Source organism: Aspergillus steynii (genome assembly GCF_002849105.1).
Source record: "Aspergillus steynii IBT 23096 chromosome Unknown P170scaffold_6, whole genome shotgun sequence".
In the NCBI taxonomy this organism is placed as follows: Eukaryota; Fungi; Ascomycota; class Eurotiomycetes; order Eurotiales; family Aspergillaceae; genus Aspergillus; species Aspergillus steynii.
The window spans coordinates 1,515,547-1,541,025 of record NW_020194403.1 but is presented as its reverse complement, the minus strand read 5'-3'; the positions used below and the strand labels follow the sequence as shown (position 1 = coordinate 1,541,025).

At 52.0% G+C, this 25,479-nt stretch overlaps 10 protein-coding genes across 10 annotated transcripts; 4 read left to right on the top strand and 6 right to left on the bottom strand.

The window, feature by feature from the left end:
- Positions 1-3: 3 nt before the first annotated feature.
- On the bottom strand, positions 4-3,571 carry P170DRAFT_412219 (translation initiation factor 2). Its single transcript, XM_024846926.1, has 3 exons — positions 3,521-3,571; positions 605-3,452; positions 4-525 (listed from the first exon to the last, which is right to left on the bottom strand). The coding sequence occupies exons 1-3, from the start codon at positions 3,542-3,544 to the stop codon at positions 374-376; spliced, it is 3,024 nt and encodes a 1,007-aa protein (XP_024702173.1). The 5' UTR covers positions 3,545-3,571; the 3' UTR covers positions 4-373.
- Positions 3,572-3,897: 326 nt separating this feature from the next.
- P170DRAFT_362000 (putative mitochondrial carrier protein (Ymc1)) lies at positions 3,898-4,965 on the top strand (the record flags this gene model as incomplete). Its single annotated transcript, XM_024844495.1, has 3 exons — positions 3,898-4,003; positions 4,129-4,265; positions 4,333-4,965. 3 exons carry the CDS (start codon positions 3,898-3,900, stop codon positions 4,963-4,965), a joined length of 876 nt encoding a protein of 291 aa, XP_024702172.1.
- Positions 4,966-5,392: 427 nt separating this feature from the next.
- P170DRAFT_457314 (putative C6 transcription factor) lies at positions 5,393-8,240 on the bottom strand (the record flags this gene model as incomplete). The annotated part of the gene is made up of 12 exons (XM_024851708.1): positions 8,107-8,240; positions 8,006-8,035; positions 7,917-7,948; positions 7,787-7,846; positions 7,326-7,700; positions 7,070-7,173; positions 6,688-7,015; positions 6,497-6,620; positions 6,281-6,396; positions 6,198-6,217; positions 6,023-6,141; positions 5,393-5,938 (listed from the first exon to the last, which is right to left on the bottom strand). Exons 1-12 carry the CDS (start codon positions 8,161-8,163, stop codon positions 5,393-5,395), a joined length of 1,911 nt encoding a protein of 636 aa, XP_024702171.1. The 5' UTR covers positions 8,164-8,240.
- A 214-nt stretch (positions 8,241-8,454) lies between these two features.
- On the bottom strand, positions 8,455-10,739 carry P170DRAFT_412210 (putative MFS transporter; the record flags this gene model as incomplete). The annotated part of the gene is made up of 12 exons (XM_024846925.1): positions 8,455-8,721; positions 8,777-8,812; positions 8,871-8,935; positions 8,987-9,084; positions 9,132-9,153; positions 9,205-9,472; positions 9,532-9,645; positions 9,700-9,771; positions 9,821-9,873; positions 9,933-9,995; positions 10,061-10,158; positions 10,217-10,739. The coding sequence occupies 12 exons, from the start codon at positions 10,737-10,739 to the stop codon at positions 8,505-8,507; spliced, it is 1,629 nt and encodes a 542-aa protein (XP_024702170.1). The 3' UTR covers positions 8,455-8,504.
- Positions 10,740-11,571: 832 nt separating this feature from the next.
- Positions 11,572-14,240, top strand: P170DRAFT_362091 (putative alpha-glucosidase; the record flags this gene model as incomplete). The annotated part of the gene is made up of 3 exons (XM_024844509.1): positions 11,572-13,167; positions 13,221-13,251; positions 13,318-14,240. The coding sequence occupies 3 exons, from the start codon at positions 11,572-11,574 to the stop codon at positions 14,238-14,240; spliced, it is 2,550 nt and encodes an 849-aa protein (XP_024702169.1).
- Positions 14,241-14,380: 140 nt separating this feature from the next.
- On the bottom strand, positions 14,381-15,795 carry P170DRAFT_438573 (mitochondrial 37S ribosomal protein uS2m). Its single transcript, XM_024849631.1, has 3 exons — positions 15,722-15,795; positions 15,453-15,647; positions 14,381-15,358 (listed from the first exon to the last, which is right to left on the bottom strand). Exons 1-3 carry the CDS (start codon positions 15,750-15,752, stop codon positions 14,556-14,558), a joined length of 1,029 nt encoding a protein of 342 aa, XP_024702168.1. The 5' UTR covers positions 15,753-15,795; the 3' UTR covers positions 14,381-14,555.
- A 527-nt stretch (positions 15,796-16,322) lies between these two features.
- On the bottom strand, positions 16,323-17,234 carry hel10 (putative high expression lethality protein Hel10; the record flags this gene model as incomplete). The annotated part of the gene is made up of 2 exons (XM_024854899.1): positions 16,323-16,862; positions 16,930-17,234. 2 exons carry the CDS (start codon positions 17,232-17,234, stop codon positions 16,559-16,561), a joined length of 609 nt encoding a protein of 202 aa, XP_024702167.1. The 3' UTR covers positions 16,323-16,558.
- A 3,144-nt stretch (positions 17,235-20,378) lies between these two features.
- Positions 20,379-21,632, top strand: P170DRAFT_225496 (putative phosphoglycerate mutase family protein). The gene is made up of 3 exons (XM_024842879.1): positions 20,379-20,706; positions 20,768-20,990; positions 21,060-21,632. The coding sequence occupies exons 1-3, from the start codon at positions 20,466-20,468 to the stop codon at positions 21,166-21,168; spliced, it is 573 nt and encodes a 190-aa protein (XP_024702166.1). The 5' UTR covers positions 20,379-20,465; the 3' UTR covers positions 21,169-21,632.
- A 14-nt stretch (positions 21,633-21,646) lies between these two features.
- On the top strand, positions 21,647-23,748 carry P170DRAFT_438569 (putative 60S ribosome biogenesis protein Rrp14). Its single transcript, XM_024849630.1, has 3 exons — positions 21,647-21,774; positions 21,851-21,934; positions 22,061-23,748. The coding sequence occupies exons 1-3, from the start codon at positions 21,760-21,762 to the stop codon at positions 23,516-23,518; spliced, it is 1,557 nt and encodes a 518-aa protein (XP_024702165.1). The 5' UTR covers positions 21,647-21,759; the 3' UTR covers positions 23,519-23,748.
- Positions 23,749-23,906: 158 nt separating this feature from the next.
- Positions 23,907-25,394, bottom strand: P170DRAFT_438567 (NuoI/complex I 23 kDa subunit family protein). Its single transcript, XM_024849629.1, has 3 exons — positions 25,021-25,394; positions 24,579-24,844; positions 23,907-24,493 (listed from the first exon to the last, which is right to left on the bottom strand). Exons 1-3 carry the CDS (start codon positions 25,308-25,310, stop codon positions 24,363-24,365), a joined length of 687 nt encoding a protein of 228 aa, XP_024702164.1. The 5' UTR covers positions 25,311-25,394; the 3' UTR covers positions 23,907-24,362.
- Positions 25,395-25,479: the final 85 nt, after the last annotated feature.

Genomic DNA, 25,479 nt, shown 5'->3' with positions numbered 1-25,479 from the left:
AAGGAGCGGTGATGCGTGATATGAAATACTCCCGGAGACCCCTGAACGCCCTCACTAAAGCGGCGGTCTACGGTCGTCCTGGAAAATCAAGTCCATATAGTTACATACATACATCGAGAGACATTGAATCTCTCGCTCTTTGCTTTTCTTTTTGGCGCTGCCTCGTGCCTTTGCTTCTAACACCCCCGTTCCCAAATACCGCAGTTTATACAAGTGTTTCATGAAATGACAAAGGCGATGCAGAGATGAGAGTCCGCCCGCTGTCAGATAAACGCCGGAGGCCCAATGCAAATAAAGACCCAAGATATGTTACAAGAATGACAGCAACTCCCGATCCCCGGGACGGGGAGCAGGAGATTACCACCAAGGCAGATTAGAGATATCGCTTCTCGAAGATCTCCTCGTAGCACTGGATGTGGTCGCCCACGGCAAAGTCCGTCCAGTTTTCAAACCCGATGCCGCACTCGGTGTCCTTGCGCATCTCCGTCACGTCCTTTTTGACGTTCTTGAGAGAGTTGATCATGCCTGGGGGGAGAGAAAGAAGAAAGTCAGCATCTTGCGGTCAAAATGAAAGTATTCGCAACATTTGGATGGAAGAACTTACCATCGTAGATAACCTCCTGGCCTCTCATCACGCGAACCTTCCGCGCCCGGTTGATCACCCCGTTTCGAACCTTGCAACCAGCGATGGACATCTTCACCTTGCTCTTGACGGTGATCTCGAAGATCTGCCCAATCTCCGCCTCTCCGGTGACGCGAGTGGTCACCGACGGAGGCAACTTCTCGCTCAGGATCGCCTTGACATCGTCGATGAGCTTGTAGATGATGTTGGAGTCCATGATCCTCAACCCGCGCATTTCCGCCATCCGAATCATGGCCGGGTCAATAGGCATGTTGAAGGAGATGAGGTGACCATTGGCCGCCGCCGCGTGTTCGATATCAAACTCTCCGACGGGTCCAACCCCAGAACGGAGCACGTTGGCATACACTTCGTTGTTCCCGATCGCCGTGACCGAATTCATCACGGCTTCCGCCGACCCGCCAACATCGGCCTTGATAATGAAATTCACCGCTTGGGGTCCGGATTTGTCCTGGTCAGCGCCGGTAGGTCCGTCCTGGGATGCTTCCCATCGGCGTTTTTGCATCGTCTCCCGACGGGCCTCGTTGATGGCCGCCGTGTCTTCACCCAATTTGGCAGTCTCGGCTCTCTCCAGCCGATATTCGACCACATCCTTGGCGTGCTGTTCGTCCGAGGCTTGCAGGATCTCACTGCCAGCGGACGGTTGTTCTCTCCAGCCATCGATCTCCACGGGCATTCCGGGAGTAGCCTCGGGGATCGTCACGCCGGCTTCATTTCGGAGAGTACGCACCCGTGCCCAGGTGTCTCCTGCGACGATGATGTCGCCCGTTCGGAGTGTACCCCGTCTGATAAGTGCCGTAGCTACACGTCCGTAGCTCTTCGTCGTGGCTTCGATGACCCACCCTTCAGCATTGCCCTGGACATCCGCCCGGTGGTCAAGAACCTCCGATAGTGTGACAATGGCCTCCTCGAGCTCCAGCATTCCTTGGCCGGTCTTACCGCTGACACCAATCGCCTGCACGTCGCCTCCATAATCCTCGACGTAGATGCCGTGGTTGGAGAGATCCTGCTTCACCTTTTCGAGATCGAGATTCGGCTTGTCGATCTTGCTGATGGCAACAATGACGGGCACGTTAGATCCGGTCGCGTGCTTGATGGCCTCAATCGTCTGAGGCTTCACGCTATCATCGGCCGCGACAACGAGCACGACGATGTCGGTCACGTCGGCACCGCGACGGCGCATTTCCAGGAAGGCGGCGTGACCGGGCGTATCCAAGAAGGTGATTGCCTTTCCGGAAGGCATGGCCACGGAGAAAGCGCCGATGTGTTGCGTAATACCTCCATGTTCCGACGCAGCCACGGACGACTTGCGAAGCCAGTCGAGAATGGTCGTTTTACCGTGGTCGACATGGCCCATGATGGTCACGACGGGTGGCCGGGGCGGCAGAAGCGTCTTGTCCTCGGGCTCGGGTGCAGAAGTCAAATCGTCTTCGGCGCCAGTGTCGAAGACGGGTTCAAAGTTAAACTCGGTGGCAACCAGCCCTGCGGTTTCGGCGTCGAGAACGTGGCTATATGAGACATCTTCGAACCCCATTTCCTCCATCCGCTGAACGAACTGGGTCGGACGCACACCGATGACATCGGCAAGGTTGCTGACGCTAATGAACTCTGGGAGATAAAGCGGGACTGGGGCCGTTTCGACCTCCTTGTGCTTCGCTTTCTGTCTCTTCTTCTGTTTGCGCTCTTCGCGGCGACGAGTTTGTTCATCCTCGTCATACTCCTCTTCCTCCGCATACGACTGTCGTTGCCTCCGGCCGTCTCGAATTCTCGACGTCTTCCCTTGCTCAGCGTTGTCAGCAGACGTGTCAAAACTCCGCGACGAAAAGCTCCATGACCAGGGATCTTCCTTCTCTCCAATTTGGCTCTCCGGTTTCGGCTGATGTTTTTGTCGACGGGGTTTCTCGTTCATTTCAGACGCCCGCTGCGATTCTTGCTCTGCGGCCTCGATATTGTAATCATAAACGAACCGAGGGCCAGTGAATTGGCCGCGGTTGGCCGTCGCCTTCCTAAAGGCATTATTCCTCTCGCTAAGGCCAAATCTGCTCTCTTCGCTGCCATACGTCTCCTCCGACTCAATCTTCCGAATTTTCGAATTCAACTGAGGCTCCTGTCTCGGCGGAGGCGTGTTTAGATCTGGTCTGATAAATCTGCAGCGCGGACACAACAAATGTCTCCCATAACAAAAAAACTGGCAGTCTGGACATCTCCAATCGACTGTTCGAAGGTGCTCCGGCGGTGATCCAGCGTTTATTTCCAAGCTTCTATCAGGTTCAAGACCCTCGGTTCGGTGTTGATTGGGTGATGAGCGTCTGTCGTTCTGCCATCTGGATACCCTCGTGCCATCCGCCGGCGACCCGGAACGATGACGGTGATGCCCTTCCGGGTGACGTTGGTGATGTTGATGGTGCGAGCTATTCGGGCGGTGGGCGAGTCCCCGTTGTAGTTGTTGAAATCTTTGTTGTTGTTGCTGCTGCTGCTGCTGCTTCTCCTGCTCTTTTCGTTGTAGAACTAGGTCTCGCTGCTGACTTTCTATTTTACCCTTCTCCACTAGAGCATCGCGCATGGCCTGCTCAGCGGGACTCAAACCTGCCGGTCTCTGGGATTTGCTACCCCAACGGGAAGCAAATTTCGGCGTAGAGCCGAAGCCGGTCCCATTGCCACCTGTACCGGCCGAGGAAGACGAGTCGGAGGAGTCGAGAGCTACTAGAGATGATCGAAAACCACGCCGGGGGACGTAGGTTAGCGCCGGCGCGAAAGCTGTCTCTCTGCGTCGGGTTGCGCAAGACCAGTCGACACCATGGCGGCGAGAGAGCTGTGGATTGGAATCGGATCAGAAATCACGGATTGCCAGTAGAGCCGATTCGGGGCAGCAGGACTCACCTCCAGAACCGCCCGCCTCTGCATAATGGGGAGGGGAAGTAAGAGGGGATGGGTGTGTTCGCGGCTTCGACTCTCTCTTTCGCGCTCTGTCGTCTTTCCCTCGGGGCAAAATTCCGGCCGGCCTGGAAAATGACCCGATCGGGCTTAGCGCATCCCGGGCGGTCGGCGTATCCGGAATACCATACGGTACCGTCACGTTTCCCGAGCGGGATCACGTGCTCGGCGCCCCCGCCGAATCGGAGGCCCGCATTCTTATCCTGATAAGCACGTTATGGTCGCCCATTCCCGCGTCTTCCCTCTCCCTCCTCCGTCCCTCCTTCTCTTCCTCCCTCCATCCGGGCCAATTGACTCTGTTCTGGGAATCTCTTGCTGTCGATATGGAATCGGAGGCCTTTGAAGACTTGCAGAAGGGTGGCGGGGCCCTGCGCACCATCAAGGATTTGTCCGCGGGTGCCGCTGGTGGAATTGCACAGGTCCTTCTGGGTATGTCAATGAGACCTAGCTGCTCCGATATGAATGAATTGCTAACCCGTTTCCAGGTCAACCTTTTGGTTAGTAGCCCATCTCGTAGAGCCAAAGCATGGGATGTTGGTTTTTAACAATTGCAGATATTGTCAAGGTGCGACTGCAAACGACCACCCAATACTCCAGTGCTGTGGATTGTGCCAGCAAGATTCTCAAGAATGAGGGTCCCCTTGCTTTCTACAAGGGCACTTTGACTCCGTTGATCGGAATCGGTGCTTGCGTGAGTATTCGCCCCCTCCTTGCATCTTCAAGATATCCGGGAAACTCTCAAAACTGACTCCTACCAGGTTAGCGTGCAATTCGGTGCCTTCCACGAGGCCCGGAGACGGTTGGAGGCGCTGAACCAGAAGAAGTATGCCGACAGCAGCCTCTCCTACGGTCAGTACTACATGGCCGGTGGTTTTGCGGGTATCACCAACTCCGTGCTCTCGGGACCCATTGAGCACGTCCGTATCCGCTTGCAGACCCAGCCCCACGGGGCGGGCCGTCTGTACAGCGGTCCCATCGACTGCATCAAGAAGCTCTCTGCCCATGAGGGCGTGCTGCGCGGTCTTTTCCGCGGCCAGGCGGTCACCTATCTCCGAGAGATCCAGGCGTACGGTATGTGGTTTCTGACCTTCGAGTACCTGATGAACCAGGATGCCAAGCGCAACAACGTCAAGCGTGACGAGATCTCCAGCCTCAAGGTGGCCACGTACGGTGGTCTGGCGGGTGAGGCGCTCTGGCTGAGCAGCTACCCGTTCGACGTGGTCAAGAGTAAGATGCAGTGCGACGGGTTCGGCGAGCAGCAGCAGTTCAAGTCGATGCGGGACTGCTTCAAGAAGACCTACGCCGCCGAGGGATTCGGTGGTTTCTGGAGAGGTCTGGGTCCCACTCTGCTGAGGGCCATGCCTGTGTCGGCAGGAACCTTCGCTGTGTAAGTTGCATCCTATTCCCACTGTTTTCATATCTGATGGAACGGCCTGGTGGTCATAACTTTCTGCAACCGATGCTGATTGATTTCTTTCTAGGGTCGAACTTACCATGAGGGCTTTGGGTTAAACAGGGTCTAGCATCCCCGTTTATAAATTGACTTTGGCGCTCCTTACTTCTTCTGTCCCTTGATTTTGATGACTTCTATTTTCTCATTTTTTGATATCCATGTCTCGTTCATTTTCAACAAGAATGAGGGGAAAAGTTGGCTTTAGACTTTTTTTTTTATATGATGACATTTACCACCAATTAGAAGAGGTTTCATTTTTCAAAAGAACATTCAATCTACCTCTTCGTCTTACCTTTCCCATACTCACCACTTATTATTCCACATGGTAATAATGAAGTGTATCAACCCCGGCAGCCTCATACAAATCAAACCGCCAGCGAAAAATCCCCAAAGAAATCCTGCCACGCAGTCGGAAAATAAAACAAATTCAGCCCGGGGAAATCCCACTCGGTCACGAACTGCTCCGGCACGAACGACTGCAAATCGGCCTGCGCATCAAACAGCTCCCAAAATGGCGCCGTCGTCGCCGTCTGGCTCAACCCCATCTCATTCTCCTGCAGCGTTCGTCCGTACTTCTCAATGCTCAGCCGCAGGATATGCAGGTAGACGTTGCCGTTGCCGGTCGTGTCGCTGTTCGAGCCGGACTTGGCCAGTTCGTCGAGGAGTCGGGTTCCGTGGTCGAGTAGCTCTTGGTGTTCTTCTTTGCGTTCGGGCAGCAGTCGCGAGAGCTTGAGCAGTAGGAGGAAGCAGAATGCGCATTTGGCCCAGACGAAGTCCATCGCGTACTTGAGCTTGGCGAGGTAGAAGTCTGGTTCCACGCTGATGAGGCGGAGGTGTTTCCGGGCACTCGCTTTGGCCATGAGCAGGATGTTGCGCTCGACGGATGACATGGTTCTGTGGTTCGGGTTGTTCTTGGTCAGATGTGATGGAGTTATCGGGGGAGTAGGATGAAAAAGGGGAGAAAAGGAAAAAGCTGGCTCTGTTGCTTACGCCACGTTCTCTACGCCCATGGACCGGAGGGCTTTGCAGTGGAGCATCATCTCAGACCAGCATTTCTGGACTCGTAATGCAGCAAGCAAGTATGGTTTTTCTTGCGCTGCGGTGGTTGTGTTTTCTACATCGTTAATTAGCTTTGGAGGAGGGTTGAGGTTGAATCCTCTAGGGTTTTACCAATGATTCGCAACCAGTCACTGGAGGACAGTTAGCTACAGCATGGAGTCAGTTTAAAACACCGGTGAATAGGGCATACTCACTCAAACCAGAGATCGAGGTCTACCTTGGCTTCATGCACAAAATCCGCAATATCGGTCCGGTTCAGGGTCTGACTTGCCCCTAGAGTATCGTTGATGTTGACTGTGTCTAGGGTTAGCTTCGCCTGGGGCAGTTCCGGAAAATTCATCGTACCTCTAATCACATTCAACTACTTTCCTGTCAATATCTCTAGCCTCAGAATGTGATATTCAGCTTACCTCCACCTGAGAGAACAGACGCAGATCCAGGACTGTCGACGAAGGATGACGAAGCAACATGCGGCATCGACGAGCGTTTCCGGTCATTCGAATCCCCGGGGGTTTTCCACCGTCCACGCGGAAACTACAGAGCATCAGCCATCATCCTGAGTATAATCGCGAGACAACTTGAAAAGTAGCAACAATCCTACATATGCTCCAGGACCAAAAGTCCGAACCATGTCCTTGACTTTACCATAAGAATGCGCTCTTCTTCCCTCAGTCCCGAGATGTTGGAGATCTCTTCGACCTCCTTCATTGTCAGTCTGTGCGTGAGCTCTTCAAACGCCGCATCTATGCCCAAGTCCAGCGCCATCCGAGTTGCAAATGATAAGAGTAGAGAGCGCTCGGCAGAATAACAGGCGACGACTAGCAGGGCCTGCACTGACTCGAGGCAGCTCATCTTCTCGTTCTGGATGATGACATTGATCCACCGCTTGAGCTCCGAGTGCAATAAGTCGGACATCTGTGAGCCAGACCCTATAAAGTCATAAGAATGTTTCAGAATGCATCGTCAGTTCGCGGTCAACTTACTTTCAACGCGGCTGCCAATGGTGCAGATAGCATTCAGGAGAATGCTACTCCGAGAGCGTACCGAGGTAAACGTGTCATATCCAGGGTCAAAAATGGGTATATACCTATCCTACATCTCATCTCACGTCAGACATTATCTCAGGGTCGACAGAGCCAAATCAGACACAATTTGAGACCTACACATCCTTGAAAAAACCTGTGTCCTATATCAGTATTCTCCACAATCCTCAACGCAACAAAGTAGCTGGTGGCTCACGTATTGAAACATGATACCGCATAGTCTGCCGTTATGAGACCCTTGCTGATGAAATCGGAAACCGGTTCGTCTCTGATCTCGAACCCAGAGCGTCTTCGTTTTGAGGGACGACTGGTCTCTGAATTCGCTGCTTGGAGTGGGCTTTGGAGATGCACCTCTCCAGCAGCGCTATATTGACGACTGTGTGGGATTGCTTCAGGGCTCGCCATAGTATCAAAAGCAGTTATAGATGCAGAAGTAGGTGCAATCCGGGGAGGTGATGGTGTGCGAAGACTCTCATGACAAGACTGTGAAATCTGTGAATGAAGTAGTCCGCGTAATTCCTCAAGCTGTTCATTCAGGCGCTGAACTTCGTTTTCTACGGTCTCTAATCTCCTGTGCCACGACCAGAGTCAATTGTGGGAACAACGTAGGGCATTGAAGAACAAGAGCATTAGAGTAGGAATGAAACATCTACATACTGAGTGGTTGGGTCTTTAGGTGTCTCAAAAAACACGCATTTTTTCTTTATCTTGTCGCATCTATTGATGATTTAGCAAATTCCTCTATTTTGACAACATGAAGTAGATAGTAGAGGAAAGGTGAAAGAACCTGGTACATGGCCGTTTTCCATCGCATTTCACCTAGAGCGAAGTCAAAAATAGAATATTTATCGAATGAGACCATGGTAACAATCGCACCTTTGACTGTCGGCAATTGGTACAGGATTTCTATAAATTGCATATCCAATGATTAACACATCCATAGCGCAATGTAAACAACGTTATGGGGCAAGGAATACCGGTATTCGCTTTTTCCCCGGAGGAGCTGCGACTACCCCAGAGTCGTCGGAGTCCATCTTATTGGTTGGGACTGTGGCAAAGAGCTGCCAGGATTGTTCAATGCAAACGAGATGATGGAAGAGGACACTTGCAGATGATCGAAAGAGATGGAATGAAACGCGGGGTGAAGCTCGGAGCTTTGCCGACTCGGCTACAGTTGGCTTTCTTTCTTAGACGCTGATCAACTAAAAGGGCTTTTGATGGCCTCCGGTAAACTAAGCAACGGTTATTGCCATTGAACAGTACATGGTTCATATGTTAATATCCTACATTCGAAAACATTCCATCCAGCCTATTCCCTTGCCCTAATAACACATCTTCGTCCGGCCACAGGCGGCTCCCCTTGGAGAGATTCCTTCTAGTAGACATATACAAAGTCCTCGTTCACCCAATCAGTCAGGTCTTTGAATGCATTATCATCATTCAAGTCATTTTGCGCCGACGATTCTTCCTTGTCCGTCTGGAACGCGCCAATAGCATGCATCGAGTGATCGATAATCTTCGCGCTTTTACCCATCGACACTCGCTTCTTCTCATGCTTCTTATTGAGGAAGAACAGGTATGCCATGTTGACTCTTGGGTTTTGTTAGTGAAGCAGTAGGAAGGGCCATACTTCGAATAAAAACTTACAGGGAGAGGAAAACCAGTACACAGAACATCGCAAGACTATGATTCAATTAGCAGGCGGCATTGATGGTATAGTAAACTATAGGGTATGCTTTACTTTGATAGAAGACCTCTTCGATAAAGGGGAGCTTCTTCGGTTGTATAAAGATTTGGGCCAAGTACCTGTTCGGTAATCAGCAATGAGCTTACTTTGTGGGTTGTCCTACAACATACATTTCCAGCACATTGTCCAATGAGTAGTATACCGTTGGTGACCTTTTTTTTCGTCTCCCCTCCGGTGTTTCCTGCAGACCATGAGTAAATCATAGGTGCTAGTCGGTGTTAGCCTGTTGTAATCAAAAGCCCAAGCAGAACATACTAATCGCTGGGTATACCGAAATCTAGAGCTTTGTTAACATGTCAACATCAAATAATTTGTCTCTATGACTCACTATATAGTATCCTGCAAGAAGAGGTCCTTTATGGGCATCATCATGAGGTAGCTCAAGCAACATTGCACAACCAGCAATAGCAGGGAGACACAACAGGGCTATGACTGGTCCCTTCATTTTAAGGTACGTTGCCAGCCATGCTCCTCCCATGGTTGCTACAAGTTGAACAGCACCAAAGGGTATATTGAAGAGAATAGTCTTGAACTGATCAAATCCAAAAGCTTGAATGATAAGCGGACCAAAGGTTGATATACCGCCACTCGGGATACTATTTCCTTGTCAGCTAAGGTCTTTCCTGTGGATTCTAGCCATTTTTAATCGTCTTACGAGATGGAAAACATCAGTGCAAACCAGAAAAAGGATTTAATGTCAAGGCATGCCTCCTTGACGTGGTCCCATTTCCACTCGTGGGTTTCAATCCCTTGCTGATTCATTCGAAGTCTGATCCTTCTGGTAAGTAGCTGCCCAATAATCTATGACTTGTGTAGTATGTACCTCTCAATTGCCAAAAGTTTATCTTCTTCCTCGAGAAATTTAGATTTTACCGGCGAGTCCGGCATATATGCACTTCACGACAGGTCAGAGGGGCGTAGAATTTATCTGCCGTTTCACTCACAGCACGACGAAGGAGAACACGATGGTGATAAGGCCGAAAAACAGAAAGATAATCTAATATAAAGGATCAGGCAATCAGTATCCCATACGTTTCGAAGGGGGAAGATTCGCACCTGGTATGGCTTTAAAACTGAAGACTGAATATGACCAAGACCGTAGGTGATCAAGCTTCCAAACTGTCAGTCCAGTCTTCACGTTAGCAGAGGTATAGTTGGCAACGTTTCCAGATTGCAAACCGTACCATATATACCACGCCATTCATCGCATACCACGAACCAAGTCTCATAGGCTGCTCGAGACGACGATACCACATTTGCGTGATTGCAATGAAAGCAGGGGCTTTGCTAAGTTAGCGCACGGTTTCACAAGGAAAGCCTGGATATCATAAAGGCCTTACGGATTCCAGCTTCAAAGAGCCCCAATAAGAGCCGACAAGCCAGCAATCCCCCAAAGGTGTTTGCAGGTGTCATGCATGTTAACGCTATACCCCATAGAAAGGTCGTACATGCGAGGAACTTCCCCAACGGTACCTTCACCAGGATGTATGCCAGGAAGGGTTGGGCGACTAGCTGTGCCAGATAGACGACCGATCCCAGCCAGGAGTATTCTTGACCTTTGAGGTCTGCGTCTTCAATCAATCCGAAAACCGATGCGTACGAGAGGGTGGATTTGTCAAGTTGCTGCAAGAAGTAGATGCCCAAAAGAAGGGGCAGAAGCCTCAGGTCGATCTTCCGGAGAACCCTGGAGTTACTCTCTGCTGTCAGTATGGTCGAGCGGCCCATATCCTCGATGAGTTCAAGGGCTTTGTCCTGTTTATGCTCGTCTTGGGGGAGGTGATCGTGGGTAGGCGCGGCTGAAGCATATTCAATCTGCTCGTCTTGCCTCTGCTTCCCACAGGGGGTCTCTCCCTGCTGCAACATACTTGAACTTTCCCTTTGTTACCCGTGATGTTTAGAGAGGAAGTAAATCCCAGGTATTGAACAAAACCTGTTAGAGGTAGAATATACCGTCCGAATCTCAAGGGAAAGATGCTCGGAATAGAACCTTTGAACAACTAAAAAGGGGGCAAGGAAGATGGTTTTAGAGCAACAGCCCTAGTTCTCGCAAAGGACATAACAACATGGCCTGAAGGCATGGGAAACTCAACCCCGTGGGGGAAACAATAGCCGCTAATCCCGGACGAGAGCGATCGATGTCCGACATCCATGTAAACCACTGCAGAGTCGAGCCATGGCGTGGTTGATAGACTCTAGTAGTACTCGCTAATAGAATGCCGGCAACGTACGACGGGATACATGATATGAGGAATGTCGGACAATACCCGATGTACCATCCAATTGAATCCTCGTGGAGACGGCAAACAAGAACGCGGGGGTGTTGACTGACGTTTAGGCCATCAAGGATCGGCTTTCGGTCATGTATACCGACGAGTGTTCGGCATTTTCTATGTCGCTAGTGGTGTGATGCTCGAAAGCCAAGCCTTGCGGGGAAACTGAAGTGTGGAGATGACCGCAATGACCTGGGGAAACCATGAATTTTTGGAACCGAGAGGATGACATCGGAGAAGATCCCCGAAACCCGACTATACAAGATGTGAGGGGGTGCCAATCACCACATTGTCTTCCATGGCTCGGATTTGGAGGAAAGAGTTGAGAAGTATTCAAATACGGCGTCATCTCTTGGTCGAAAGTCTTCTGGGTCAGTCTTGAAACAAATAATCCACAGCCATTGTTCTTATCCAGTTGTTTCATAATGCCTCAGAAGGAATTTTGCCCGAAAGGGTATCAAGAAACCTCGATAGAGGGCACTACTCCATCAGCAGTGCACCTTCGATCGAAGAGTACGACGGAGCAAGCCTTTGACTTCTCATTCGAGACAATCCGTGAAAACTTGTTCCGGGTCACCTTCACCTCCCCAGACCATCCTCTCCCTCCGTATCCGAACGTGAAAAAGCCAGCAACGACTGTCGACAATGCTCGAGTGTCCACATCGACGGGAGGCTCTCATAAAACAATTGAGGTTGGCGACCTGAAGGCCTCGGTCGACTGGGAAAACACCCCAGTAGTCTCGTTGGCATGGAAGGACCAAAACAAGCCATTGTATCGAGATCTACCGTTACGCTCCTATGTGGCGGATGCAGCGGGCATCGCGAACTATACCGAACATGACCGTGATGCGCTCCATGTTGGTTTGGGCGAGAAAAGAGCTCCGATGGATCTCAGCGGTCGGCATTTCCTTCTCTCTGCCACAGACAGCTTCGGATATGATGTCTATAACACCGACCCGCTGTACAAGCACATCCCGTTGCTGATCAAGGCTACTGCGCAAGGATGCGTGGCTATCTTCTCGACAACCCATGGCAGAGGGTCTTGGTCTGTTGGATCCGAAGTGGATGGTCTCTGGGGTCACTTCAAAGTCTATCGTCAAGACTACGGTGGTCTTGAGCAGTACCTAATTGTCGGAAAGACTCTCAAGGAAGTGGTTAGGTCATATGCGGAGTTAGTTGGCTTCCCACTTCTCGTTCCACGTTGGGCATATGGGTATATCTCAGGCGGATACAAATACACCATGGTGGATGAGCCCCCTGCGAATCAGGTGCTCATGGAATTCGCCGACAAGCTGAAAGAGCACGATATTCCGTGCTCCGCCCACCAGATGAGCTCGGGCTATTCGATTGCAGAGACGGAACCGAAGGTCCGGAATGTCTTTACTTGGAATAAACACCGATTTCCCAAGCCAGAAGAATGGATCGCGAAGTATCATTCGCGGGGAATCCGTCTTCTGACGAACATCAAGCCTTTCCTTCTCGCCTCGCACCCTGACTTCAAGAAGCTTGTCGATGCAGGCGGATTCTTCAAGAATCCGGCCACCAAGGAGCCGGGTTATATGCGATTGTGGAGCGCCGGGGGTGCAACGGGGGGCGATGGTTGCCACATCGACTTCACCTCCGCCGCCGCTTTCAAATGGTGGTATGACGGCGTTCAAAGCCTCAAGCGCGTTGGTATCGATGCCATGTGGAATGATAACAACGAATACACCATCCCCAGTGATGACTGGAAAGTTGCTCTTGATGAGCCAACAGTGGCTGAAGCCGTGCAGAAACAGAGCAAAGACGATAGTGTTGGGCTCTGGGGTCGTGCGATACACACCGAGCTCATGGGTAAAGCCTCTCACGATGCACTGCTGCATCTGGAACCCAAAAACCGACCATTCATCTTGACCCGAAGTGCCACTCCGGGAACTATGCGATATGCAGCCAGCACCTGGAGTGGTGACAATGTTACCAGCTGGGAGGGCATGAAGGGGTCTAACTCTTTATCTCTAAACACAGGAATCTCTCTCTTGCAGGTGAGTTCTCTCCTCTTTCTTGAAATTCAAATAACACATACTTACTTTGCTAGTGTGCTGGTCACGACATCGGAGGATTTGAAGGTATGTTATGTTTCCAACACGCCTCTTCGTTCGAAGCAGAACGATGATACTGACTTCGTCTCACAGGGCCTCAGCCGTCCCCGGAGCTCCTCCTCAGGTGGGTTCAACTGGGCATTTACTCGCCACGCTTCGCCATCAATTGTTTCAAGACCTCGCCCGGAAACAGCTCCGTCGGAGATGTTATCGAGCCATGGATGTATCCCGAGATCACGCCTCTGGTTCGAGATACGATCAAGCGCAGATATGAGATCCTGCCATACATCTACTCGCTCGGCCTAGAAAGCCATCTCACAGCATCCCCGCCTCAGCGCTGGGTTGGTTGGGGCTTCGAAACAGATCCCGAAGTTTGGACAAAGCCCCTCAAATCCGGTGAGGAGCAGTACTGGTTCGGAGACACCATTCTAGTCGGAGGCGTATACGAGCCCGGTGTCAGCGTCGGAAAGGTGTATCTGCCCCGAAAGTCCAATGTCCAGTTCGATTATGGATACGTGAACATGAACGCGCCATACACCTATTTCGCTTCAGGCCAATGGGTCGAGGTACCCTCCGAGTGGAAAACCAGTATTCCGCTGCTTGCCAAAATTGGCGGTGCAATTCCCGTCGGCAAGTCAGTTCAAACGAGAGTGCCAGGCGACGAAACTGCAGCTTCGGTGGCAGTGGATGAGCTTGACGACTACAGAGGAGTGGAAATCTTCCCGCCTCGGGGCAGCTCCCATGGCAATGCCTTCTCGACTACCTGGTTCGAAGATGATGGGATTTCAGTCAATCCTACCATCTCGCGGTACACGCTCAGCTATAGCTCAACAGAAGACAGGGTCATCGTCGGGTTCTCTCGTGATGAACGCCGTGGATTTGTCCCTGCCTGGACAGACTTGGATATTATCTTGCACAACGGTGATGAGCGACGCGTTGTTTCTGACTCTGGCAAGACGGTGGAATACAAAGGCGCAGACAAACGGGGCCGCAACGTGTACACTGTCAAAATCTGAGATTAGTCTTGCAGTCTTTAGATAATTAGCAGTAAGAATGATAGACTTGGCATCAGAACTCAAACTCTGAGTGTTGTGTGCTTCCGAGAGCTTATCAGTCAAGACGGAATCCCTAAGACAGTTTTCAGCCTGAGGCTCCAGCAGAAGATAAATCCCAATTCGAATAAAATTTGTTAATACACGTAGCAACACCAAAGCGAAACAGAAAAGAGGATATACAATGTTCTATACAGTACAGTTCCATGGCATATTTTCAAACTTGGACATAGGCATAAAACCCCGAGATAGAAAACCCAACACAGTCACCATTCATCTTCATTGCTTGTTCTCCGGCTGAGATTCTGATAGCTGGGCGTCCTCACTCAATTTAATTGTCGTCGCTGAGTACGTGAAAGTGCCCTTCTTTGCCGCCTCCAGCCTCCTGGCCTGACCTGCCTGGCCTGCTCTTCCCAAGACGCCGGCAATGAGACCGACGGCACGCAAACTATCGTCGTTGGAGGGGATGGGATAGGTGACACGGGTAGGGTCGGCATCCGTATCGATAACGCCGATGGTGGGAATGTTGTTCACACCGCACTCGTGCAGAAGGACGTCGTTTTCGACGGGGTTGAGACAAACCACAAGGTCCGGCTTGAGAGCAGACTGCTCCTCCAAGGCCTCCTGGTAGGCAGGCAGCTCCTCGTCGAAGGCGTTCACAACCTTGGTGGCGCAGTGACCGAGGATCTGCTGTCCGTTGGTCAAACTGCCCGGAGTCCAGCGCTCGAAAACGTGGTATGCCTTGGACAGCTCTGCGGCATTGATCACGTATCGCTTTTGGCCCGGCCGTGTGCCGACGAAAAGAATCAGACCACCCCGGGCGGCGACCTCCTCCACCACTCTGGCCGCACGTCGGAGGTGGGCGGCGGTCACATCCAAAGAGATGATGTGGATTCCGTCACGAATACCGAAGATGTAGCGGGAGTTCTGAGGGTTCCAGCGAGACGTCGAGTGTCCGAGGTGTGTCTGGGAGGCGAGGAGCAGTTCGAGGGTGATGTCCGAAGGCTTGGGGGGGAATCGAATGAGATCCTCGGGCTGGTAGGCATTGGAAACCTTGCTACCAAGTTCGCGGAACTTGGTTTCTAGACGCCATCGGATCAGTTATTATATCCTAGAAAATGCGAGATCCGGAAAGAGGGAGAAGCCGCAATGCTATATGTCCATGCTCGTGCTCACCTTGTTCCTTGCGTCTCACGAAAGCCTCTTGGGCGGCATTCCGAGCTTCATCCGAGATCGATGGCAAAGAGCTCTCCAACTGAGCCGAGTGATCTTCAACACGAGATTGCACCTCAGGTTCGACTACCGGCGTTTCGGTTGAGTAGAGTCTGTTGAAAAAGCGACCCTGGCGGCCGAGGGCAAGAAACGAGCGGCCTGTGAGGAAGAGACAATCAGTCCCATGATAATTGTAAGGTCAATCGTCGTATCAATTCCAGCGTTTAACTTACTCTGCCGCGCATACAGATGCCGGACAATCATGTTGTGCTGTGCTGGTGTAAGTATTGACGCCGATGGTCTCAAGGGGATCTTCCGCGCGAACTTTTGATGTCTGGCTTGGCACCTGTTGGGGCCTGAGGCACCCATAATCTGCGCTAACTACATACGGCTAGCGGGTAATGGCCGACCCGGGGAAGCCTTTCGACTTTATTTTCGAGTTGGCTTCTACTCTCAAATGACCGATGAAGGTAGAATCCCCTCAGCAATCAAATGTTCCCAATAAAGCATCCGATGATCTATTCCATATGCTCAAAATAACGTATACACTCAGCACAAATGCCCTAGACCAGAATGTGAGCCCAGGAGATAAACTGAATGCCCTCGAAAATCTTTGGCGGGGTGAGGGCTGCACTGCGGATGGCGCAGGCCTCCGAAAGCATCAAGCCGCAGCCGATTGGCGTTCCAGAAAGAGCAAACTATCTATCTCATCAAGGCTCGGGAATTTATATCTTTACATGTTCTACTGCGCTACAGTTGTCCCCAAGGTCGGAAAGAAAATGGTAATGAATTCGAGTCATCATTGAGAAGTTGTATCCATAACTTTCATAAAAACTGAGTAGGGTATACTCAGGGTCGCAAATAACAACAGGAAATAAGAAAACACCCAATCAAGATAGTAGTGTAAAAGGAAATGTAAAGAAAAAGATCGCACTTTATTGCGAATCCCGACCAGCCAAAAGATATTTAAAAAGGTATTCCAGGCTTAGCGAAGGCGTAGGGTAGTCGTCAACGAGGTGAAGGTGAATCGAAGGAAGGCGAGGTGGGCATGAGAAATGGAGTCGATCCATTTACCGCTTGTTGAAGAAGTTGCCCAGCTGGTCCATCATACCACCCTGGTTCGAGGGGGGACCACCCTGGTGACTACCGTATCCGCTGGCGTAGTCAGGGGGGCCCTGCTGCTGCTCGCTCTTGTTCTTGTGCTTCTTGATGGCATCCTCCGCAATACTGCCCATGATCGCACCGCCAATGGTTCCGAGAATACCGTGGTCGGCCTTGTGGCCGGCGAAGCCACCGGCGACACCACCGGCAAGAGCTCCACCAAGTCCACGCTCACCCTCCTGAGCACCGCCGGGAGCCTGTTGCTGGTCACCTCTGATAGATACGTTAGCGAGTTGTCACAGAAAGTTGATAAGGGATGGGGGTAGTAAAAAATAAGTACCCGTACTGGTTGTAGGAGTCCTGGCCACCGTACTGGCCGTGAGACTGCTGGCCATACTGATGCTGGCCGTGGGACTGTTGCCCGCCGTAGTAGTCGTTGGAGCTGCCGCCGCTGCTACCACCATAGTAGTCACCGGAGCTTCCGCCACGGTTGTAGTCCTGGCCGTAGCCCTGGTGCTGGGACTGTCCGTAACCCTGCTGGTAGCCGCCCTGAGGGGGGTAGCCACCCTGCTGCTGGTAGCCCTGGTTGTGGCCGTAGCCACCACCGTAGCCTTGCTGGTTGTATTGGTCGTAAGGGCCAGACATGATTGTGTTTAGATGTGAGGTGGATGAGGGTATCGAAAAGGAAGATGGGTATGACTGATGATGGTTGGAGATGATGATCGGAAGAAGTTGGAGATGGGGAGCCCCTCGTCCTTTTATAATAAATCTTTGGCCACTGGATAAGGTGATCTGGCGCTGCAGGGCTGAGTTGCTGATGGAAGAAACCCCACCATCGGCCAGGAAAACCCCGTTCGCCAAGCCGCCCGATTCCACACGCCCAATAATACACGCCGCAGTCACCGTATCGTCACGGCCCGGCTGCGAATTGCCTGTTTTGGTGGGGATTCGGGCGAAAATACCGCGGTATTACCGGGCCACCCCATTATCGTGGCGATGCCGGCTTCAGCTCGTCCTTCTAGAAATCGCGGTGGCTGTGCTTTCTGCGGCCATGCGGTTGCCCCGTGCTGCCCAGGGCTGACGACGGTATCGATGATATCGATCTGATACCATCGCCGTCATTTCCCCGCCACTGCAGCGGTTACTCGGGCATACCGACTTGGGCGGGCCTCTGCCTATCACACGATTTCCTGGTGCCTAAATTACGGCTGACGAGGTACTCGACTTCGGGTCAGCTGAAACTTTTACTCTCTTCAGTTAGCGAGCCAGAGTTGTCGAGATTAAATTAAAACCACTAATGTATGTTTTGGTGTAAGCTTGACGTTAAGCCGGCTCCACCGTACGGGTAATTCATAAACATGAGCCGTACAGCCCCGCGGTCGAATCCACACAGCCACACGTAGTGGCTATACATCCCCCGCTACTGCTTTAGGCAGGCAGATGGAAAAGCCGTCGAACGTCATCGAACATCGGCTTGGTCATGATTAATTGTCGGCCGGAGTTTCGGGCGCAGTCGGCGGTATCGATGGAATAACTCCCTAGTGACTAGATGCAGATGGTGCAGAGATCGCATCTCCCAATTTCGGGTCTCTCGGAATCCCAACTCTGGACTGTCGTTATTGCCGAATGCCGAGCACAAATACATGCTCGATACATACTAGGCCGTACGGGTATCGTTGCCCGGCAGCAGGCAACCATATTATCTGATACACCGCTTATACCGTCGATTCCACTTTCTTCCTTAACGAAGGCTTACCTACTTAGGTAGGCAAGTAGTACGAAGTACCTTCTGTGGACGGTGTGGAGAGGAGGTAATACGTAGTATAAAAAACCACTTACGTAGGCATTACCAGTGACCACTCGGTCTATACTATTATTGGATCTTTTCGGATTCGACTCCGGTCTCCGCGGCATCTAGATTCGCTTGGAAAGAAGCCTTGAGATGAGCCGCTTCGATTCTGCAGGCTGAACTTGCTACAAGGCAGTCAAGCTCTAGAACCGTCGGCCCTTTCATCAAGCACAGCCTGGGTTTCGTTAGCATCATGCAGTTTGATGTCACCGCATAAGCAAGAGGACGATGAGGAACGCGCACCGGGCTCACCGACAGCCCGGTGACGAGTACCGAGTTTATTTTTGTAGCATTTTCAGCAACGGCCATAATGGTCGCATCCTTTGCCACTTTTGTCCAACTCTCCTGGTGAGCAACTTTGTGGTGATCATGACATATCATCATCCCAGGTAACAACGACAAGCGTCTGCCTACGCAGTAAGCAGCAGTCAAGATGCACATGAACAGGATGGTCTAGCCTTGGGTCGAATGCATGAGGCATTGGATGGTACCTGCTTTCTCGCTTACGAGGCCTTCCAATAAGCTTACGGTGAGGAGTTCGTTTCTAAATATTCGGCGCCTGCAGCATATAGCTCTCCCTCAGCACCCATGTAGCTGTCAGGGCCCAAGTGTAAACAGAGATCTGTGCCCTAGCAGGGAAGAGATATTACCTACATGAGGCATAGCCTTTTAGCCTATATTGAACATGCTGTGGGGCTATTCGGATACTTGGGGCTCAGTGTTATGTCTAACTAGTACCTTAAAGCCCCTGAAGATATTCGGGCATACTCCGCAATCCAACCCCAGTATCAACGTCCGTCAGACACCCCACTAGACAAACTCTCCCCACTGCTAGGTCTGGTGGCAATGAATGCCCTCTTATGGGGTAGAAGGATGCTAGGAATACGCTAGGAGAAGGTACGCTGGATGTATGCAGTGATCCTTATGAGCTCAATATAGAATTTATGGGAGTTCGTGATGAAACATATTCAACCTTCGAACTCACTTTCGAACAGTGTTTTAAAAATATAATTAAAGTTCCAACGCCTTTGGGCCAAGATATCATCGTAAATACTAATCAATAGACCGAGTGCTTGGAAATCGTGGCTTAGGGCGGTCTGCTAAGATGTCATGATGCCTCATACTAGAACCACCATCAAAATATATAAGGAGCCGATCGACTCACGAAAGGAACCACCAACCACTTCAAAATCGCCAGAAGCTCCGAATCAAAATATATTCAGATACTGCCAAACATCACCTCTTATGGGAAATTCTAAAATCAAATCAAGCCCGCTCCTATTGTTGTGCGGTGGTGAGTGATCTACATACGAACGGTGGGTCACCTGCAAGCAAGGAACATGCGGTGATAAGCCGATACTCGATGACCATAAGGCTATTATTGAGTTTGGGACGAGTCACTTCTTCTACCATTCAAATTCGGCGTTCCAGAGTAATAGCACACGTTTTATGTATGTCGAGCCGATCATCTGACCCTGGTAGGCGGCAAGATTGGCCGCCATGAAGGTTTTGTGATCCGGATAGTATTGACAACCCGCCTGACCAGCATTCCCGGCCCACCGAATCTCCTTTTTTTTCTTTTTCTCTTTTTTTGGGCGTGAGACCTGTCCATACCCAGTATCTGTGCAATAGCGGGGCAATCGAAAGCAACTTGGCTATGTTGTACAAGCTCAGGTGCTCATTGGCGTCGCCCAAGGTGGTTTACCTACAGAGTGGTCCCTTCCCTTCGTGCATCTATTCTATCGGTCAAGAGCGAGTATCTTTTCAGATGACCATGTCATGCCCATCGCCTCACCGTGCAGGTTCGACCTTGATGGCCACTAGCAAACCCACTATTCGCATGCTGGACTGAAGATCGACGCACTATTAAATCATTTTATCTCTCAATAAGAACCTCTTTGCCCGAGCGGTTATCACTACCTGCCTAGCTCTTTCGCTATTTTACTTGACTTGTCTCGGACGCAGGGAATCTCCTCCACGAGCACGGTTTATTCTACAGAAGGGTCTCTCCGGGGACTTGAGCCATCATGATCATCCTTCGTTTTCTGATCCCCTTACTCATCACCGCCTTGCACGCCACAGCTTGTGCTCTACCCTACTCACACAAGCCGACGGTATATATCATTCGCCATGGCGAGAAACCGCCTGACCCGAACGACAGCGGGCTGAGCGCCGAGGGCGTGCAACGAGCCCAATGTCTCCGAGACGTGTTCGGAGACAACTCACCATACGATATCGGGTATATTATGGCCCCGAAAGTCAACTCCAGTATGTCCGGCCATGCCGTCAGCAGACGAAAGGCAACAGATATGCTGACAGCTACGCTCAGAGGGACAGCATAGACGCTCCTACGAAACCGTCCTCCCACTTGCGGACGATCTCGACATACCCGTGGACACATCCTGCAAGCGCAATCGGGTGCATTGCGTCGAGAAGAAGGTCCGCAGATATAGAGGATGCGGCAACATCTTGATCTCCTGGCGACACGGGAAGATGCAGGACATGGCCCGGGACCTCGGCGTTGAGGACCCGCCGGAGTACCCCGAAGATCGGTGAGAGAAAACAACGCCTAGAAGTCTCCCCTGGTGATACTGGTTGACTGATAGATGGCCTCCTTTCAGGTACGACTTGATCTGGACGATTCCATTTCCATACGACAAAATCACGGACGTTCGAAGCGAGGCGTGTCCCGACCTAGATATACCGAAGGCATTGAAGATCCAGGCGTAGTAGGTATATGCGCTTGGATGGAGCATCTGGATGGGTGGAAGAGTTGTCGAGCGATCTAATGGACCGCATCGGATCGGATATAGGTATTCGCCGTTGAACGATCTCGACTAGCAGGGGTTGGAAAGAAACCGCGATGGCGAAGACCGGATTGACGCAGCATTGTCCGCTGGAATTATAGATCGGCGGGATAGATAGAAGTTGTCGGACGGTACTGTAATTATTATTAGGTATCCTGTTGAGCAGGAATGGCTGGGAGACAGTCTAGTGTTAGTGGAGCATCAGTGTTGTTGACAATTCACGGATCCAACCACAGCTGCACGAGGAGAACTGGAGGCATCTAAACCAAACAAACCGCGATAGGCCGAGCGGCACGTTTGATAAGCAGAAAATATCGTCTGTGTGTGCAGGCGGTGAGAGCCGAGCGGAGAAAAAAGTGGATGCCAAGATTTCAACCGCCCACCCAATTTTTTCGAGGTATCCGCGGCTTTCGCTACATTCGATCCCCCTCAAGACCCGTCATCCTCCAGTTGCAGCGCGTGGACGGTATCTGTTGAGATCTGAGTTGACCGCTGTACTCTCAATTCCCCCGAGATGGATGATATCGAGGTGTGTTCCATTTGCCCCCGCTTTGCGACCTGTACACGCATGGAAAAATTAACGCCGGTTTTTTTTCTCCCGTTAGGAACGGCTGCGAAGCCATGCTCAGGCCTTCAATGGTCTGTTGTCGTTGATTCCTGCAAAGTACTATTACGGAGAGGATGGCAGTGTATGTGACTACCGTGCAAAAATTTTCTTCCCTTGCTTCAGTGCCAAACGGCCTTCTTTCTCTCTTCCCCGGTCTCCTAGCCCGCTCTGCCCCCAAGCACGGCTGACCGTGAAAATCCTTGAATAGGACCAATGGCAACGCAAGAAGCAGACCAAAGAGGAAGCCCGCGAGGCCAAGCGAGCCAAATTGGACCCGGAATCTGCCAAAACTGCAAAGGACGTGATGGACGAGAACGCTCGGAAACGTAAGCGGGAAGAAGAACAGAACGAGTCTGGCTCGTCTGATGCCGAAGAGCTGGGCTCGGAAGTCCCCAAAGAGGGGCTCAGCAGAGGCGACGCCAACTCCAAGAAGCAAAAGCAGACCGAAAATTCGGAGCGCTCGGATAAATCCTCAGCAAAGTCTAATGAGGATGCCGAGGCCCGCAAGAAGCTGAAGGAAGAGAAGTTGGCACAGAAGAAGGCGAACCAGAAGGAGAAGAAGAAAGCCAAGGAGACTGCGAAGAAGGAAAAGCAAGCCGAGCAGCAGAAGAAGGACACTAAGACTCCTGCGGCCGAGGCCGTGCAAAAACCTGAGCAACCCGCCGCCCAGGATTCGGACGATGACGTTGACGGAGAGGAAGCCGCCGAGGGGCTTTCGCTCGAGTTCAACCCGGAACAGACAGAGCAGTCCGTTTCGTCATCGCCAAACTCCCCAGCCTTCGACACGTCGAATCCCCAATCGGGTAGCTCTTCTATATCTTCCATCGTTCCCCCTTCCGACCCTAATGATGCTTCCAAAACCTCATCCACCGAACTCAAGCCGCTTAAGCCCACACCCGAAGAACTCAAGCAACGGTTACAGAAACGTCTCGATGAGCTCCGTGCCAAGCGCCACGCAGACGGTCTCAATGGCAAGCCCGCTCGCAACCGCCAAGAGCTGATCGAAGCGCGGCGACAAAAAGCCGAGCAGCGCAAAGCTCATAAGAAGGAGCTGCGACAGAAGGCCAGGGAAGAGGAGCAGCTGGCGAAGGACGAAGCCATGGCTCGTCGCTTCTCCCCCGGCGGCTCGGGGTCACTCCTCGCCTCGCCGCGCTCGCCCGCCGACTCCGTCAGCTCGAACAACAACTTCGCCTTCGGCCGCGTTGTCTTCGCCGATGGTAACACCGCCGACCCCACTCTGTCGAATGCGCGGGAAGCCCACAAGCGCAGCGGCCCTCAAGACCCCGCCGCAGCCCTCAAGGCAGCCGAGGCCAAGAAGGCTCGCCTGGCGGGACTCGACGAGGAGAAGCGGACCGACCTCGAAGAGAAAGACACGTGGCTCAACGCCAAGAAGCGTGCTCACGGCGAGCGTGTTCGCGACGACACCTCCCTGCTCAAGAAGGCCCTCAAGCGCAAGGAGTCCGCAAAGAAGAAGTCCGAGCGCGAGTGGAAAGACCGCCTTGAAGCCGTCAAGCGCGGCAAGGACGTGAAGCAGCAGAAGCGCGAAGACAACCTGCGCAAGAGACGCGAGGAGAAGGGCGGCGGCGGCAAGAACAAGAAACCCGCCGGAGGCAAGAAGAAGGCCAGACCCGGATTCGAGGGGAGGGTTGGCGGCAAGAAGAAATAAAAGAAGCACCGAAGGACCTTCTTAGGGGAAGCTTTGTAATATGCAGTTGCTGTACGTATCTAGAAGGATGGCGATCCTCTTCTCATGGCGTTTCCTCGACCGATATACCAAGATGGATTAACCGCAGGGAGACCAAAAGCCAAAAAAACACACGCGTCAAAAGGCAAAACCAAAAATTGTGGAGTGACGGAGCTGCAGGAGATCTGGTGTTCAGGTTCTATTGGGGGGTCATTTGTTTATTTGTGCATCTGTGCATAGGCAGCGATTTTACCTGTTCATACAAATATGAGGGAATTTGCCCACGTCCGACACTTCCAGCGTAGCCGACTCTTCGTATATCCATGGATGTATGATGGTATTTTTGCCTGATGGCTTCTACGGCCAATATGCCAGACACAAAAGAAATTGATTCTCAAGTTTATTCCCTAACAAGACAGAAATGAACAAAACCCTGAAGGATTCCCTCCAACATAAGAACAATAAAAAAAAGGAAAACAGTCAGACAAATCAGAGCCCCGGGGCCGTATAAGAAAGGCTCCCATGGAAACTCGACAAGTACATGTGGTAATGAGGCAGGCTAAGCGTTAGTTATGTACATACACGAAAGTGGGAAGACGGAAAATTTCGACCACAGCAAAGGAAAAAAAAAGAACAAAACCCTCAGATATCTTTTATATGGAGAAAAGTATTCCTTTCCCTCTCTCGACTTTCTAACAATCCCATGAAACAAAAGACATGCATCGGGACTGCACAGATATGGGTTGGCACTGTTATTACAGAAGTCTAATAAAGAAGTGCCCTTGGTGCGACGACCAGAGCCGCTTTCGATTTTCGATACGGCATTTTATCGGTAGGGAGCGTCGGCTCTGGCAGCCGCGGCAATCTCAGGCTCCCACTTGTCACCGTTGGCGAGGAGCTTCTCCTTGTTGTACAGCAATTCCTCACGGGTCTCGGTGGCGTATTCAGCGTTGGAAGCTGCAGAGAAAAAAAGGTAGGTTAGCTCTGGAAAAGTTTCTTTCCACACATACTAGTAAAAACACAAGAGGAATCTAGGACTCACTCTCGACAATGGCGTCGACGGGGCAGCTCTCCTGGCAGTAGCCACAGTAGATGCACTTGGTCATGTCGATATCATAACGGGTCGTCCGACGGCTGCCGTCCTCACGCTCCTCGGCTTCGATGGTGATGGCCTGGGCCGGGCAGATGGCCTCGCAGAGCTTGCAGGCGATGCAGCGCTCCTCACCGGTAGGGTAACGTCGCAGAGCGTGCTCGCCACGGAAACGGGGCGAGATGGGACCCTTCTCGAAGGGGTAGAAGATCGTGTAACTGGTGTCGCGGCATCACGTCAGTTTCGAAGCTCCGATCGTTCCGGCGGAGGGGGCATTGCGCAGAGACCCAACTCATGCTGCGACGACACGGTCTCGAGATATTCGATCCAATTGACAAGGATCCGGGGGGCCTAGCTCGCGTGGAGTGGGGACAGAGAGGAAGAGCACACTTACGGCGGTCTGAAGAACTGCTCCAGCACGACGTACATGCCGCGGAAAATCTCAGCCATGAGGAAATACTTGGAGGCCTTGTCGAGCGACGACTCGGCGCCCTGGTCCCATTTCTGAGGCGGCGGCAAACGGAAGCCCGGTTGAGGGGGGCCGGCAGGAGTGGCCGCCCGGCACACCGAGGAGGAGAAGTTTGCGGTTGAGGCCAAGGGACGGAAGGACGAGGTCAGGATGGAGGAAGGCGTAGGACGGCGGGAGGCGATTAGCCTCGCGACGGAGGGAGAGGAGGAGGCCATCTCTGCGGGGTGGGGGAGATGCGAGCGAGAGGATGGAGAGGAGAGTCAATTGGGGGTGGAGGGCGAAGGGACTCAGAGGGGGGCAAGTCGAGAGGAAGTCGAAGTCACTTTTGCGTGTTGCTCCGGGCGGCTTAGGTCATGCCTTTCTGCCGCCCCCTGATTGGCCCGC

Excerpts from the sequence above, each read along its gene's own strand:
- P170DRAFT_225496 (XM_024842879.1), top strand. The coding sequence starts at position 20,466 with ATGATCATCCTTCGTTTTCTGATCCCCTTACTCATCACCGCCTTGCAC. Across the intron at positions 20,707-20,767 it reads GGCCCCGAAAGTCAACTCCA|AGGGACAGCATAGACGCTCC; the intron begins GTATGTCCGGCC and ends AGCTACGCTCAG. Across the intron at positions 20,991-21,059 it reads CCGGAGTACCCCGAAGATCG|GTACGACTTGATCTGGACGA; the intron begins GTGAGAGAAAAC and ends GCCTCCTTTCAG.
- P170DRAFT_412219 (XM_024846926.1), bottom strand. The coding sequence starts at position 3,544 with ATGCAGAGGCGGGCGGTTCTGGAG. Across the intron at positions 3,453-3,520 it reads AGAGGCGGGCGGTTCTGGAG|CTCTCTCGCCGCCATGGTGT; the intron begins GTGAGTCCTGCT and ends TCCAATCCACAG. Across the intron at positions 526-604 it reads CCAGGAGGTTATCTACGATG|GCATGATCAACTCTCTCAAG; the intron begins GTAAGTTCTTCC and ends CTCTCCCCCCAG.
- P170DRAFT_438569 (XM_024849630.1), top strand. Across the intron at positions 21,935-22,060 it reads ATTACGGAGAGGATGGCAGT|GACCAATGGCAACGCAAGAA; the intron begins GTATGTGACTAC and ends ATCCTTGAATAG.
- P170DRAFT_438573 (XM_024849631.1), bottom strand. The coding sequence starts at position 15,752 with ATGATTGTCCGGCATCTGTATGCGCGGCAGA. Across the intron at positions 15,648-15,721 it reads GCATCTGTATGCGCGGCAGA|GCCGCTCGTTTCTTGCCCTC; the intron begins GTAAGTTAAACG and ends TCTTCCTCACAG. Across the intron at positions 15,359-15,452 it reads CGTGAGACGCAAGGAACAAG|AAACCAAGTTCCGCGAACTT; the intron begins GTGAGCACGAGC and ends GATGGCGTCTAG.
- P170DRAFT_438567 (XM_024849629.1), bottom strand. The coding sequence starts at position 25,310 with ATGGCCTCCTCCTCTCCCTCCGTCGCGAGGCTAATCGCCTCCCGCCGT. Across the intron at positions 24,845-25,020 it reads GAGCAGTTCTTCAGACCGCC|TTACACGATCTTCTACCCCT; the intron begins GTAAGTGTGCTC and ends CCGCGACACCAG. Across the intron at positions 24,494-24,578 it reads CGTCGACGCCATTGTCGAGA|CTTCCAACGCTGAATACGCC; the intron begins GTGAGTCCTAGA and ends TTTTCTCTGCAG.